Genomic DNA, 17,501 nt, shown 5'->3' on the forward strand with positions numbered 1-17,501 from the left:
GAGTCAATGTGGAGGCTTTATACAGGGGGTACCGATACAGAGTCAATGTGGAGGCTATATACAGGGGGTACCGATACAGAGTCAATGTGGAGGCTTTATACAGGGGGTACCAATACAGAGTCAATGTGGAGGCTTTATACAGGGGGTACCAATACAGAGTCAATGTGGAGGCTTTATACAGGGGGTACCAATACAGAGTCAATGTGGAGGCTTTATACAGGGGGTACCGATACAGAGTCAATGTGGAGGCTTTATACAGGGGGTACCAATACAGAGTCAATGTGGAGGCTTTATACAGGGGGTACCAATACAGAGTCAATGTGGAGGCTTTATACAGGGGGTACCAATACAGAGTCAATGTGGAGGCTTTATACAGGGGGTACCAATACAGAGTCAATGTGGAGGCTTTATACAGGGGGTACCAATACAGAGTCAATGTGGAGGCTTTATACAGGGGGTACCAATACAGAGTCAATGTGGAGGCTTTATACAGGGGGTACCAATACAGAGTCAATGTGGAGGCTTTATACAGGGGGTACCAATACAGAGTCAATGTGGAGGCTTTATACAGGGGGTACCAATACAGAGTCAATGTGGAGGCTATATACAGGGGGTACCGATACAGAGTCAATGTGGAGGCTATATACAGGGGGTACCGATACAGAGTCAATGTGGAGGCTTTATACAGGGGGTACCGATACAGAGTCAATGTGCGGGGGCACAGGTTCGTCGAGGTAATATGTAGGTATAATTAAAGTTACTACGCATATATAACCAGAGTAGTAGCAGCATAAAAGAGGGGGTGGGGGGGGGGGGGGGACAATGCAAATAGTCTGGGTAGCCATTTGATTAGCTGTTCAGGAGTCTTATGGCTTGAGGGTAGAAGCTGTTATGAAGCCTTTTGGACCTAGACGTGGCGCTCCGGTACCGCTTGCCGTATATGGCCAATATACCACGAATAAGGGCTGTATACAGGCACTCCGCGTTGTGGGGCACTTATTTTCCACCATAATTTGCAAATAAATTCATTAAAAATCCTACAATGTGATTTTCTGGATTTTGTTTACTCGTTTTGTCTTTCATAGTTGAAGTGTACCTATGATGAAAATTACAGGCCTCTCTCATCTTTTTAAGTGGGAGAATTTGCACAATTGGTGGCTGACTAAATACTTTTTTGCCCCACTGTATATTGGCCATTTACCACACCACCTCAGTCCTTATTACTTAAATAACTGTTACAGTATAATATTCAACAGATATTTCATAATAGATTGGGTAAAAATGTATGCAGTTTGCAACATATTTTTCAGATATTGATTTTAATGTCAGAAAAATCACAATGTCATACATACACTTGTCATTTTCACTAAAAGTTAAATGCAAGGGGTATTTTTTTCGGAACCAAACAGGCTTTAAGGTCTGTTACAAGTCAAAAAGCAGCAGAACAGAAACATTGGCATTGTGTCAAATAAAAAATATAAAACAAATCCTTCACACCCGGTGACACTACGTCTGGCCTACAGCCACATTTTAATCTTCAGAATAATTCAATGTATCAACAAATTACAACTGGTGTATGTTTGTCTATTTCTTAGTTGGAGCATGCCATCATACACACACCTCAATTCTTTATTTCAGTGACCTGCCATTCGAAAGAAATTGTTCTGACTTGGGTATCCACTTGGTGCTTATGCTTCTCTTGGGAAGCCAACTTGACACATCTCTTGATCAGAAAGTGAATGGTCACACTAAGGTCAATAGAAGAGGAATAACTGTGTTCTTAACATCATTTCACTCTCAGTGGGGACATTCTAGAATGAGCTATCTAGAAGGAATGTCCAATTTTAGGAATATTCAACCGGGCTCTGTCTAAATTCTTGGAATGGTGGAGGGAATATTTCTTATAAGAGAATAAGGTTTAAGACAATAGGGGTCAAAAGTAAACAATCCGTGAACAATTAATTGCTGTAGGTTTGTCCTTCTGGTGGTTGTGGGAGCTTCATATTCTCCTTGGACATCATTAGACGCCTTAACTCTTGAAGAACAACTTTAATGCTATAAGAATTTTGCCATTTAGATAGAATTGGTATGCTTCGTGTATCCACCTGATAGAGAGAGAGCGGCAAATCAGTGAACATCCTTTGAAGAGCACTACATTTACCAGAACATAGATAGATGGTCTATGGTCTACACAGATTTAGGTCTATCATTTGTACGAGCAAAAATGTGTATGTAATGTAACTTACCATCCCATTGGAATTATTTATCCCATTCATGCAAATTTTTGTTACAAATCTAACGACCGGTGGTGATTCAGGATATTTTGGACCACATTCCACTTTCAGACTGTATATCCTGTTCTCATAATTAGTCTGGAAAACAAAACAAACAAACATTGCTTGGTCAGGGTAAAGGTGATCAGTTACAGTGAGGGGGAAAAAAGTATTTGATCCCCTGCTGATTTTGTACGTTTGCCCACTGGCAAAGAAATTATCAGTCTATCATTTTAATGGTAGGTTTATTTGAACAGTGAGAGACAGAATAACAACAAAAAAATCCAGAAAAACGCATGTAAAAAATGTTATAAATTGATTTGCATTTTAATGAGGGAAATAATTATTTGACCCCCTCTCAATCAGAAAGATTTCTGGCTCCCAGGTGTATTTTATACAGGTAACGAGCTGAGATTAGGAGCACACTCTTAAAGGGAGTGCTCCTAATCTCAGTTTGTTACCTGTATTAAAGACACCAGTCCACAGAAGCAATCAATCAGATTCCAAACTCTCCTCCATGGCCAAGACCAAAGAGCTCTCCAATGATGTCAGGGACAAGACTGTAGACCTACACAAGGCTGGAATGGGCTACAAGACCATCGCCAAGCAGCTTGGTGAGAAGGTGACAAGAGTTGGTGCGATTATTCACAAATGGAAGAAACACAAAATAACTGTCAATCTCCCTCGGCCTGGGGCTCCATGCAAGATCTCACCTCGTGGAGTTGCAATGATCATGAGAACGGTGAGGAATCAGCGCAGAACTGATCTGGGAGCTGGGACCATAGTCACCAAGAAAACAATTGGTAACACACTACGCCGTGAAGGACTGAAATCCTGCACATATACATGCACATATACATTGCCAATGAACATCTGAATGATTCAGAGGACAACTGGGTGAAAGTGTTGTGGTCAGATGAGACCAAAATGGATCTCTTTGGTATCAACTCAACTCGCCGTGTTTGGAGGAGGAGGAATGCTGCCTATGACCCCAAGAACACCACCCCCACGTCAAACATAGAGGTGGAAACATTATGCTGTGGGGGTGTTTTTCTGCTAAGGGGACAGGACAACTTCACTGCATCAAATGGACAATAGACAGGGCCATGCACTGTCAAATCTTGGGTGAGAACCTCCTTCCCTCAGCCAGGGCATTGAAAATGGGTCGTGGATGGGTATTCCAGCATGACAATGACCCAAAACACACGGCCAAGGCAACAGAGTGGCTCAAGAAGAAGCACATTAAGGTCCTGGAGTGGCCTAGCCAGTCTCCAGACCTTAATCCCATAGAAAATCTGTGGAGGGAGCTGAAGGTTTGAGTTGCCAAACATCAGCCTCAACCTTAATGACTTGGAGAAGATCTGCAAAGAGGAGTGGGACAAAATCCCTCCTGAGATGTGTGCAAACCTGGTGGCCAACTACAAGAAACATCTGACCTCTGTGATTGTCAACAAGGGTTTTGCCACCAAGTACTAAGTCATGTTTTGCATAGGGGTCAAATACTTAATTCCCTCATTAAAATGCAAATCAATTTATAACATTTTTGACATGTGTTTTTCTGGATTTTTGTTGTTATTCTGTCTCTCACTGTTCAAATAAACCTATCATTAAAATTATAGACTGATAATTTCTTTGTCAGTGGGCAAACGTACAAAATCAGCAGGGGATCAAATACTCCCCCCCCTCACTGTATGTACATTACAATGCCGGTTTTGACTTACTGCTTATTTTTCAAGAATTTTCAACAACACAATTCAGACACAGTGTGGTCTTACACACATTACTCTTCCACTTCCCTGGTGGAAACACGTTTAGAGGTGCTTATGTTACAGAGGTGATTCGGTAATCAAACCAGAGACAAGAGGAAGCAAGACATCCCACTCGCTATTTCTGGTTCATATACAGTCAATAAACTAATCAGACCAGACCCAGCTGCTAATGCATTGGTGCCTATGGGAGAGCCACCCCCTTAAAAAGCAACTGCCCCTAAAAAACAACTTCTCATTTAGAAAATCAATATGAGTCCGAAACATTTATAAAAATGTACTACAAACTGTAAATAGGATACTTTTGGTCATGAAGTCAGTCTTGTCCAAAACAGATTTGTGGTCGTGACTACATCACAAAATAAATAAATGTTGGGTTTGTTTCAATCCTGCCCACAACACACAAGTAATCATCAATTTGGAGTGCAGTTGCACGCAACCCAATCGTAATGCCCATGGTAAATTTGAATTGACTTTGGATATCCCTATGGGGCTAGTTAGGGATCTTTGGTAAATTACAGAATGTACATGGGACAATGTTTAAATTCAAAAAGCTCCAATTTTCAATTATTAAAAAACCTTAAACCAACTATAAAATTGTAGCAATGTATATACATATATTCAAAGTATTAGAACCTAAATATGTTCTACATTAAAATATTGTCCCATTTACATTGTGTAATTTATTGACGGTCCTTAAATAGCCAAACTAGTCAAACGAACTGCCACGGTCAGACACCAGCCGGCTGAAGCTAATTGGCGAAATAATTTGGCTAACTCTTCTACCTGCAAAGATATACGAGACACCCACATCAAACCACACCACAAAACCAACTCATGTTTGAATTCAGTCTTGGCCCCTAGCATTTCTTAATTAACCAAATCTAAAATTAGGGCAAAACAGGAAGTACAGAGCCTCTTGAGTGGAGCAGCAGTCTAGAGCACTGCATCGCAGTGTTGCGGCGTCACTACAGCCTGGGGTTTGATCTCACTACCGGCCGTGATCAGCCTGCAGGCACCCAGGGTTGTCCGGGTTAGGGTAGGGTTTGCCCGGGGGGGGGGCTTTACTTGGCTCATCGCGCTCTAGCGACACCTTGTGGCAGGACAGGTGCCTGCAGGCTGATCTTCAGTTGAACAGTGTTTCCTCTGACACATTGGTGCAGGCTGGCTTCCGGGTTTAGTGAGCGGGTGACGAACGGTTTGGCGGGTCATGTTTCGGAGGACGCATGACTCAACCTTCACCTCTCCCGAGCCCTTTGGGGAGTTGCAGCGATGAGACATGTTAGTAATCACTAAATTGGGGAGAAAAGGGGGTAAAATAAATTATGAAAAAAGAAGTGCAGTGACCCATTAAAGGTCAACTGCACTTCCTGATTTAGCCTCGTTTTTCATCAATGCTCATGAACAAATACCATGACAGAAGGCAAATGAGAGTTGTCCTGGGGGTGTGGTTTGATATGGCCGTTTCTTGGTTGTGTCTTATCCAGTCAATCACAACAAACAAGGACAGTAGCTAGCCAGTTCGAGTTTAAACTTTATTGAAAGAAAGCTGCATAAAACATGGCGTCGGGTTTGCTTGATTGTGAGAACTAGCAGGGCTCAAACCTGTCTTCAGGTGCAACATTAGCTATGCAAATCTTCCTCTCACATTACATGTAAGGGATAGGCTATGTATTTAGGCTATGCCCCTATGGTACTAGGCTATCAAATAATGACATAATGCTATTAGCTAACAAAATGTAGCTACATTAACCAACAACACACCTGTCTGAGGTTTGACGGTTGACAGGCCAAGCCGAAGCTCATCGGACTTAATCCATATCCTTGGCATTCGGCCAAGATTGTTGAACAACTTTATGGAAGCCCGTTTTCCCTAGAGTAGGCATTTCCTGACCATGGGCAAGTACTAACCACTATCTGGGGAAGACGTTCCAGTGGGCGAGTTTGTTTTCCGTGACTCGGTGCCCCGGGTGGGCGGGGTTTGCTCATAGTCCTTCTAAGGAAAGGTCTCCGCCCACCCGGGGCACCGGACCATGCAAAGCATACTTGCCCGTTCTTTTCCCAAAGAACAAACACTACGTGTTAATAGGCAAAAGGGGGATGAATTGTTGACATAATGTTAATCCAAACCTAACATTAATTTCCTCGTAAAATCTGGTTCAAATCTGTTTTAGACGTAACTGACTTCATGCCCAAAATTATATTTACATTTTGTAGTCAATTTTAAAACTACAATAAATGTTTGACTCATATCAATGCCACATATACTGTTTTCAAAGGGATTAGTTTTTTTTTTGGGGGGGGGGGGGCAGTCATTCTTTAAGCAGACGGGAAATTTTTTTTCAAAAAGGTAAACAGTCTGAGTGGACATCTTCATTTATCCACCATCTGAACAAACATTTAGTGCTGTGTAACCTTGCCTGAGACTTTTGTTACTTTAGCTCAGCTGACTTTTACACAGTAATGTGGCACGTAGACAACTCTTACTTACTCCTGCTGCAGTCACACTTACTCGTGCCGGTCCGATGATCATGCCCGTCCACCGTGTTAGCATTATATCTTCATCGTCTTCAAGGCCCCAGCTGACTGTCCCATCTCCAACACCTTTCTGACCCTCTTCAAGCTCTTCCAACAAGCGAAAATTACGTGGAACTTTAACTCCTGAAATAAAAACAATACAAGATTAAAAACTAGAAGACAGGTTATCCTGGGGCGGGTTTGTCCATGCTACCCCCATGCTAACAACTGCTCAGGCCGCAACACTGCACAACAAAACCATATATAACTCCTGACTCAACAAGTTATCTGCAACTACTTATTGAATTTAGTATTTGCTAGTGGCTGAAAACAGGCAACCAACTATCACTGTCATCATCCCATGTGCTGTAAGTCGCTGGAATTAACACTTCCTTCTAATGGGTAAATGCGATGTCAGTGTAGGTTAGCATTTTAACTGTACACTGATGGCAAAGTATCAAATTCTGACCTGCCTCGATCTTTCCAATTCATCATTAAGAGATCATCCGAACACTGTAGCCTATTGAACACTGGATAATTAGTGATGGAACAGGACTAACCTCATCCTACATGATTCCAGAGAGGGGATAATGAGGTACATGTCTATGTGCAATTTTAAGTGGGGTGTGTCAGTGTGGGTATTGTGTTCTGGATCATTCTGCATGCCAGGGTGGAAACAGAGATGGCACTCTGTGCTTGGCTCTGAAAGTAATGGAATGCAGCTGTCGTGATTCCTCAAAATCCACCACTGCACTATCAGACCTGGTAAGGGGCAACTTCCTTTATGCTGAAAACAGGCGCAAGCCAAACAGCCAACTGTGAAAGCAGTGTTTCCACTATATTCAATTGTTGCTGCCACTCCCAAACAATCTGATTCAAATTCTGACGATTTTAAAGCTGCAATATGTAACTTTTTGGGCGACCTGACCAAAATCTGTCACTCATTGAAAGCACGTCTTAGAAGCGGTAGATCTGTTCTTTATGCACTATTTCTATGCTTCCCGTGCATAAGTTTCACTTTTGTCTTTTACTTTCGGTTTTGTAACTAGCTTCAAACAGCAAAAAATACATTATTTCTGGTTACTGAAAATATATTTCAGTGGTATTAGGTACACTACCCCGATCACGAAATGGATCACTCCTATAGACAGTGAGTCACGTGGCCGTGGCTTGCTTAATAAAGCAGTTAGACTGGCATTGAGGCATTCAGTTACTAATCGATTTAACTTTATAATGGGCAAAATGAGTAACCTAAGCGACTTTGGGTATGGTATGATCGTTCGGTACCAGGAGCACCAGATCTAGTATCTCAGAAACAACCCCCCCCCCCCCCCAGGCTTCACGCACGACAGTGTCTACGGTTTACCGAGAATGGTGGTCGAAGGAGAATGGCAGAAATCCTGCAAGCGAACAGGCGGGCTACAGACAGACAAATAATGGCGCAGTACAACAGTGGTGTGCATAATGGCATCTCGGAACTCACAACTCGTCAATCCTTGTCATGGATAGGCTATTGCAGCAGACAACCACACATGGTTTCACTCCTATCAGCTAAAAACAAGAAGTGTCTCCAGTGGGCACACAGTCACCAACACTGGACAATTGAAGAGTGGAAAAACATGGCCTGACGAATCCCGGTTCCTGTTACGTCAGGCTAATGGCAGGGTCAAGATTTGGTGTAAGCAGCATGAGTCCACAGCCGCATCCTGTCTGGTGTCAACAGTATAGGCTGGTGGTGGTGGTGTAATGGTGTGGGGAATGTTTTCCTAGCACACATTAGGTCCCTTCATTCAAATTGGAAAGGGGGATACCTAGTCAGTTGTACAACTGAAACGTGTCTGAAACGTGTCTTTTAACCCATTTAACCCAACCCCTCTGAATCAGAGGTGCGGGGGGCTGCATTAATCAACATCCACATCATCGCTGCCTAACTGCCTTGCTCAGGGGCAGAATGACAGATTTTTACATTGTCATCTCGGGTTGAGTAACGTTTCCATGCGCTGAAGAATTCAGGCTGTTCTGGAGGTAAAGGGGGGCCCAATCTTTGTAATTGCACCATCAAATTACACCTGTGAACGGCTGATCTCACCAGCCCGTAAAAACGGAAATCTACTCCTATGAAAGAGTCTCGCACCTCATAAAAAATGTGAGTTTCTGAAATTAAATGCATGCAAAATGCTCATAAGATGTCTGAGTAAATTTTCTAAGTATATGTAAGGCCATGTTCTGTTATAATCTCCACCCGGCACAGCCAGAAGAGGACTGGCCACCCCTCATAGCCTGGTTCCTCTAGGTTTCTTGATAGGGAGTTTTTCCTAGTCACCGTGCTTCTACACCTGCATTGCTTGCTGTTTGGGGTTTTAGGCTGGGTTTCTGTACAGCACTTTGAGATATCAGATGATGTAAGAAGGGCTATATAAATACATTTGATTTGATCCATCCTCAGCCATTAAACCTCTTAAATGTAACTAAATGTAATTACATAATCCCCAAAATGTATTATTTATCATGAAAGTGCCATAAACAATTACTAGTAATGCTGCATAATCCAAGAACGGTTCAAATCTAACCTTTCTGGTAAAAATAGTTATAAATTGCTGAGGTGTGGTCACTTTTGATGACAAACTCATGTACACATTACAAATATGTTAATATGAAATTGTATGATGTATTTCTTCAACAAAACTGTATAAAGGTTGAAATGACTTAGAATAAATAAAAATATAGTATAATCAATTTATAAAATGAATAACTAAGATTTCAACTGCCTTACAACTGTAAAATACATATTTGTGTATTTAGTGTTAGAGAAAATGTGCATCTTTTCATTGCTGTGAACATCTCACCGAGCTCTAGCTTGGCTTCCTGAACTCGTTAGGAACTCACCTTTCATCTCATATTAATATTCTCTGTCCATTTTATTCAAAAAAAAATACTGGACCTTTATTTAACTAGGCAAGTCAGTTAAGAACAAATTCTTATTTACAATGACGGCCTAACCCGGACGACGCTGGGCCAATTGTGCACCGCCCTATGGGACTCCCAATCACGGCCGGATGTGATACAGCCTGGATGTAACAATGAGTACGGTATGACTACGACAAACAGAAAATGGTGTTTGTTTAAAATCTATGAATTACTTTAGATTACTGGCTATAAATCAATCTATGAATGTGCTACAGCAACGAAACCATCTCCTGCTGCGTTACGATGTGTTGTTGTTTGTGACGTAGGGTTCAGAGTTGATGGACAGTCGGAAGAGGGAATAAAATGTTAAACACTATTATTGCACACAGAGTCCTCGCAATGTATTATGTGACTCGTTAAGCACAGTTTCACTTCTGAACTTATAGTTTGGCTTGTCATAACAAAAGGATACTTTTGAATTAATTTAAACATTTCCAAAAACATTCCAATTTGACATTATGGGATATTGTGTGTAGGCCAGTGACAAAACTAAATGAATACATTTTTAATTCAGGATGTAACACAACAAAATGTGGAAAAAGTCAAGAAGTGGGAATACTTTCTGAAGGCACTGATTGATACACCAAATAATGTGATTTGAACCAAACAGTTTTGGTATCCATTACTGGGAGTTTCAGGTTAGGTACACTTTGGTGTAGCACAGAGAATTTTCAACCAACCTTAACGATACTATCTTTGTATTCTTTTCGGCAAAACATACTGTATCTTCTAAATGTTCTGCGTCCAGTTGCTGGTGGTGCGTTTGAATTCAGAAAATGCTCATGTTTTTAAAATAAATACTTTTTTTTGGTCCATGAAGTAATCAAATAATGAGTACGGTTACATGCACACAATGTGATTATTGTGGACAGTTAGTTGGAAGTTTACATACACTTAGGTTGGAGTCATTAAAACTCGTTTTTCAACCACTGCACACATTTCTTGTTAACAAACTATAGTTTTGGCAAGTCAGTTAGGACATTACTTTGTGCATGACACAAGTCATTTTTCCAACAATTGTTTACAGACAGATTATTTCACTGTATCACAATTCCAGTGGGTCAGAAGTTTACATACACTAAGTTGACTGTGCCTTTAAACAGCTTGGAAAATTCCATGGCTTTAGAAGCTTCTGATAGGCTAATTGACATCATGTGAGTCAATTGGAGGTGTACCTGTGGATGCATTTCAAGGCCTACCTTCAAACTCAGTGCCTCTTTGCTTGACAACATGGAAAATCAAAAGAAATCAGCCAAGAAGTCAGATTTTTTTTTTAGATCTCCACAGGTCTGGTTCAAGCAATTTCCAAATGCCTAACGGTACCACATTCATCTGTATAAAAAATGGTACGCAAGTATAAACACCATGGGACCACACAGCCGTCATACCGCTCAGGAAGGAGACGCGTTCTGTCTCCTAGAGATGAACGTACTTTGGTGCGAAAAGTGCAAATCAATCCCAGAACAGCAGCAAAGGACCTTGTGAAGATGCTGGAGGGAACAGGTACAAAAGTATCTATATCCAGAGTAAAACGAGTTCTATTTCCTAGATCGTACTTTTGGAGAAATGTCCTCTGATGAAACAAAAAATATAACTGTTTGGAGGAAAAAGGGGGATGCTTTCAAGCCGAAGAACACCATCCCAACCGTGAAACACAGAGGTGGCAGTCTCATGCTGTGAGGGTGCTTTGCTGCAGGAGGGACTGGTGCGCTTCACAAAATAGATGGCATCATGAGGCTGGAAAATTATGTGGCTATATTGAAGCACCATCAAGACATCAGGAAGTTAAAGCTGGTCGAAAATGGGTCTTCCAAATGGACAAGGACCCCAAGCATACTTCCAAAGTTGTGGCAAAATAGCTTAAGGACAACAAATTCAAGGTATTAGAGTGGCCATCACATAGTCCAGACCTCAATCCCATAGGAAATATGTAGGCAGAACTGAAAATGCATGTGCGAGCAAGGCGGCCTACATGCCTGACTCAGTTACACCAGCTCTGTCAGGAGGAATGGGCCAAAATTCACCCAACTTATTGTGGGAAGCTTGTGGAAGGCAACCCAAAACGTTTGACCCAAGTTTAACAATTTAAAGGCAATGCTACCAAATATTGAGTATGTAAACTTCTGACGCACTGGGAATGTGATCACAGAAATTAAAGCTGAAATAAATCACTCTACTATTATTCTGACATTTCACATTCTAAAAATAAAAGTGGTGATCCTAACTGACCTAAGACAGGGAATTTTTACTAGGACTACATTTCAGGAATTGTGAAAAACTGAGTTTAAATGTACTTGGCTAAGGTGTATTTAAACTTCCGACTTCAACTGTGGATTAATATAATAGTTTGATTAAAATGTTTACTTGCTTTGCAAGAAGAACAATTTCCCTAATAATCCTGTTTATATGGACACATCTGAAATCAGGCTACCTGATGGCACTGGTAAATGCAGAAAATGGCCAATCAAAATAAACTTTCAACCACCACGACAGTTATTTTTGGGAAACATTTTTGATTGTGAGTTTGGAAGTAAAGTTTGTATGTGAAAACTACTTCTAAGACGCATACATTCAGTAGTTCTGAATTCTTCACTTGCGCTGAAGAGGGAGGCTCGCTTGGCTGGTGCTAGCACAGATCAAATACGTCGGAACGCAGATTAAGGTGTTTACATGTCTTAATTCAAAAGATTTCTCAGAAAACCAGGTGTTTAAATTGGCGTATGCTTACTTTAATTTGGACCTCATGCCAATTAAGGTAAGAGAAAGGTGTTTACATGACTATTGCATAATCTGCCCCCTGCCCTAACCTGAGAAAAAAAATCCAACCAGGAAGTGGGAAATCTGAGGTTTGTAGTTTTTCAACTCAGGGTGATATTAGTTATGTTTCACTTCCCAAGGCTTCCACTAGATGTCAACAGTATTTAGAACCTGTTTTGACGATTCTACTCCAAAGGAGGGGCTCATAAGAGCTCTTTGAGTGAGTGGTCTGGCAGAGTGCCACAGCCTCTGTCTGGCGCGCTCACGTGAAAGGTAGCTACGTTCCACTTCATTCCGGGTTGGAACATTAATGAAGTTTTATGTAAAAAAAATCCTAAAGATTGATTCCATACTTAGGTTGGCATGTTTCTACGGGCTGTAACGGACCTTTTTGAGCTTTTCGTCCGATGTTCGGCGCAACCTGAACACGCTTTTGGATTTGTTACCAAACGCCCTAACAAAAGAAGATATTTGGACATAACTGATGGACATTATCGAACAAATCAAACATTTATGGTGGAACTGGGATTCCTGGGAGTGCATTCTGATGAAGATCAAAGGTAAGTGAATATTTAAAATGCTATTTCTGAGTAATGTTGACTACCCAGTATCTTTTGGCTGCTTTGTTGTCCAAAGGCTGTACTTATGGCATGGTTTGCTTTCTCCATAACGTTTTTAAAAAATCTGACACAGCGGTTGCATTAAGGAGAAGTTTATCTAAAGTTCCATGTATAATAGTCGTATGTTTATTATGAATATTTCTGTAAATTGATGTGGCTCTCTGCACAATGTTTTTGAACTACTGAATGTAACGCACCAATGCAAACTTTGATTTTTTGATATAAATATGAACTTTATCAAACAAAACATACATGTATTGTGTAACATAAAGTCCTATGAGTGTCATCTGATGAAGATCATCAAAGGTTAGTGATTCATTTTCTCTCTTTCTGCTTTTTGTGACTACTTTCTTAGGCTGGAAAAAATGGCTGTGTTTTTCTGTGGCTTGGTGGTGACCTAACATAATAGTTTGTGGTGCTTTCGCTGTAAATCCTTTTTGAAATCAGACACTGTGGCTGGATTAATGAGAATTTTATCTTTAAAATGGTGTAAAATAATTATGAATAATTATGAGATTTTTGTTGTTTTGAATTTGGCGCCCTGCACTTTCACTTGCTGTTGCGGGGGGGGGGGGGGGGGGGTTAAAGACAGGTTAAGTACCCTGAAACTGAACAAATCCCTCTGCAACACATTCACCACGCTGACCCTCAACACAGGGCCTCCCCTCATAGGTGAGTGCTTAGTCCCCTCCTTTACTCCTTGTTAATGCACGACTCCAACACCATAATTTAGTTTGCAGGCGACACAACGGTGGTAGGCCAGATCGCCGATGAGACAGCATTGAGGGGTCACAGATGCCGCACCAATGTGTCGGAGGCTACACCGTGCACCTGGCAACCTTGGCTAGCGCGCACTGCGCCCGGCCCGCCACAGGAGTCGCTGGTGCGCGATGAGACAAGGAGATCCCTACCGACCAATCCCTCCCTAACCCGGACGACGCCAATTGTGTGTCGCCCCACGGACCTCCCGGTCGCGGCCGGTTACGACAGAGCCTGGGCGCGAACCCAGGGACTCTGATGGCACGCTGCAGTACAGCGCCCTTAACCACTGCGCCACCCGGGAGGCCAGGCCTTAAAAGTTGTCAAAGACTCCTTCCACCCAAGTCATAGACTGTTCTCTCTGCTACCATACGTCAAGCGGTATTGGAGCAGCAAGTCTGGGACCAAAAGGTTTCTTAACAGCTTTTACCCCCAAGCCATAAGACTGCAGAACAGTTAACGAAATGGCTACGCTGACTATTTCCATTGCCCCCCTTATTGTATTCTTATTTTTTGCACTGACTCTCTTGCACAGGCTCGACGTACTCTCACTGGACTCTAACCGCACATACTACACTGACACTCCAACACACACGCACACTGACTCCCCACACACAAACTCAGCAAAAAAAGAAATGTCCCTTTTTCAGGACCCTGTCTTTCAAAGATAATTCATAATAATCAAAATAACTTCACAGATCTTCATTGTAAAGAGTTTAAACACTGTTTCCCATGCTTGTTCAATGAACATGCACCTGTGGAACGGTCATTAAGACACTAACAGCTTACAGGCGGTAGGCAATTAAGGTCACAGTTATGAAAACTTAGGACACTAAAGAGGCCTTTCTACTGACTCTGAAAAACACCAAAAGAAAGATGCCCAGGGTCCCTGCTCATCTGCATGAACGTGCTTTAGGCATGCTGCAAGGAGGCATGAGGACTGCCGATGTGGCCAGGGCAATAAATTGCAATGTCCGTACTGTGAGAAGCCTAAGAGCGCTACAGGGAGACAGGATGGACAGCTGATCATTTTTGCAGTGGCAGACCGTGTAACAACACCTGCACAGGATCGGTACATCCGAACATCACACTTGCGGGACAGGTACAGGATGACGACAACAACAACTTCCTGAGTTGCACCACGAACGCAAAATCCCTCCATCAGTGCTCAGACTGTCTGCAATAGGCTGATAGAGGCTGGACTGAGGGCTTGTAGGCCTGATGTAAGGCAGGTCCTCACCAGACATCACCGGCAACAACATCGCCTATGGGCACAAACCCACTGTCGCTGGACCAGACAGGACTGGCAAAAAGTGCTCTTCACTGAGTCGTGGTTTTGTCTCACCAGGGGTGATGGTCGGATTCGCGTTTATCGTCAAAGGAATGAACGATACACCGAAGCCTGTACTCTGGAGCGGGATCGATTTGGAGGTGGAGGGTCCATCATGGTCTGGGGTGGTGTGTCACAGCATCATCGGACGGAGCTTGTTGTCATTGCAGGCAATATCAACGCTGTGCATTACAGGGAAGACATTCTCCTCCCTCATGTGGTACCCTTCCTGCAGGCTCATCCTGACATGACCCTCCAGCATGACAATGCCACCAGCCATACTGCTCATTCTGTGCGTGATTTCCTGCAAGACAGGAATGTCAGTGTTCTGCCATGGCCAGCGACGAGCCCAGATCTCAATCCCATTGAGCACGTCTGGGACCTGTTGGATCGGAGGGTGAAGGCTAGGGCCATTCCCCCCAGAAATGTCCGGGAACTTGCAGGTGCCTTGGTGGAAGACTGGGGTAACATCTCACAGCAAGAACTGGCAAATCTGGTGCAGTCCATGAAGAGGTGCACTGCAGTACTTAATGCAGCTGGTGGCCACACCAGATACTGACTGTTACTTTTGTTTAAGGACACATTATTCAATTTGTTAGTCACATGTCTGTGGAACTTGTTCAGTTTATGTCTCAGTTGCTGCATCTTATGTTCATACAAATATTTACAAATGTTAAGTTTCCTGAAAATAAAGTTGACAGTGAGAGGATGTGTCTAATATTTAACCACAATTAGCTTGACTAACCCGTACCGATACCCCCTTGCATATTGCCTCATTATTTTGTGTTACTATTTTTCAATTTAGCACATTTTTCGTGCTTTTTAAAATAAACTGCATTGTTGGTTAAGGGATTGTACATAAAAAAAAAGTCACGGTAATGTGTTTATGTGAATTTGTATCAATTAGATCCACCTCTCTCAATCAATGAGAGAAGATTTGAAATTGACTAAATGGAGTACACACTGTTGGATTACCTCCTGAATAAAAATAAATATAACGGAACATTTTCTAAATACAAACGCACCACATGCAACTGGACACGGCAATTTTAGAAGACATATGTTTGGCAGCTCGAGAACAAAGATAATGTTGCCACGTTAAGGTTGGTCTAGAATTGTCGGTGCTACACCAAACCGTTCTCTTATAACCGTTCGTACGATTTGATAGCAACAACATTGAGTCACCATCAGTCAACGTTACTTGTAAAAATGTCAATTCTGAAACCTGTACCAACAATATGTTTATAGCCGCGGGAAGTAGGCCACTGAAGAATCAGAATAATAAAAGCATAAATCTAAAAAGTAATGCAGTGGGCCTTTAGTCCTGTAATAACGAACCAATATACCACGGCTAAGCCTATTTGTCCTGTACAACCGCTGTCTTTCTGAGCTGAAATTCATACTAAATTAAGTTTTATTGAATACAACCACTGACTTTTTCCTCATTTGTTTTGCTCAACTTACATACTCAAGGCCGCTATGTCTACAGTTGAACAGAAATTATGAAAAATGTCAATGGTTATATTCGATAAATGTTATTAAAAGTATGCATTTGAGCACACTGCAGAAGGACCACGGTTGTACAGGACAAACATAGGTACAGGTAAGCGTTTTCATTAGGTATATTCTTACAAGTATCGACTGAATTGAACGTTCCTCAGCCATCCAGTACAGTTCGGTAACCTCCCAGCAATAATTGATACCAAAAATATTTTGTTCAATCACATCTGTATTATTCTGTAGCTAGTGATGCACACACGTGTGGAGAAACGTTAGCTAGCAAATTATGAAAACCAGTGGTCTATTCTGAAATAGGGCAAATTCTGTTTGCTTTTAACTAGCAAGCTAATTGTAACATCCATGATCCAAGTTAGCTATATAACCGTTAACTGACGTTACTGTAGCAAAGAGATGCTAAGTTACTTGGTGGTAGGCTAGGTTGACCGATCAAATCATTATGCTAGTTTGACCAACTTCATATAATGAAAATACACATCTTATCAGATAAATCTGGTGGCTGTTAGCAAAACAGTTTGTTACTAACAAATTAGCAAACCTTCACCAATAATTGCCGATAGCTAGCTTGCTGCAAGCATTTCAGACCCCCTGCATCTTTCAGATTGTGTTCAAGTAAATACATACTATGACTCACACGGACAAATAATCATTTAGAATCTTTACATATTGCCCAGTGTGTAGCAGACAAACCTGAGGAGGCCGCCATCTTCTTCAGCCAAATCCAGATGCAGTGACATCACGATTATCTGACCGCAGTCTATGAAATAGGGGTGTGTTGGGCCTCAGGCTTGTATGCAGAAACGGCTCAGGCCCCGCTGGGTCTTTCCATGTATTCGAATATACTACTAAGTAGGGGGTTAAATTGGGGGGGTTGGACAAGATTCAATTAAAGCCAAAAGGCATACCAAGAATGTGGCTGACAAGGTGGTCTTGCATTGGGAGAATCAGGAGAGGCACATTACACCAACTGCATACGAACTAAGCTTGAGAATGC

At 42.0% G+C, this 17,501-nt stretch overlaps 1 protein-coding gene across 2 annotated transcripts; it reads right to left on the reverse strand.

Annotated features, from left to right (window-relative positions):
- Nucleotides 1–1,302: 1,302 nt before the first annotated feature.
- On the reverse strand, nt 1,303–17,344 carry ub2v2 (Ubiquitin-conjugating enzyme E2 variant 2). Of its 2 annotated transcripts, none has more exons than XM_021588584.3 (4): nt 17,198–17,344; nt 6,552–6,700; nt 2,247–2,372; nt 1,303–2,105 (listed from the first exon to the last, which is right to left on the reverse strand). In XM_021588584.3, the coding sequence occupies exons 1-4, from the start codon at nt 17,211–17,213 to the stop codon at nt 1,959–1,961; spliced, it is 438 nt and encodes a 145-aa protein (XP_021444259.1). In that variant the 5' UTR covers nt 17,214–17,344; the 3' UTR covers nt 1,303–1,958.
- Between the last annotated feature and the right edge of the window lie 157 nt (nt 17,345–17,501).

Source organism: Oncorhynchus mykiss, chromosome 28 (genome assembly GCF_057628025.1).
Source record: "Oncorhynchus mykiss isolate SJ-2025 chromosome 28, ASM5762802v1, whole genome shotgun sequence".
NCBI lineage: Eukaryota > Metazoa > Chordata > Actinopteri > Salmoniformes > Salmonidae > Oncorhynchus > Oncorhynchus mykiss.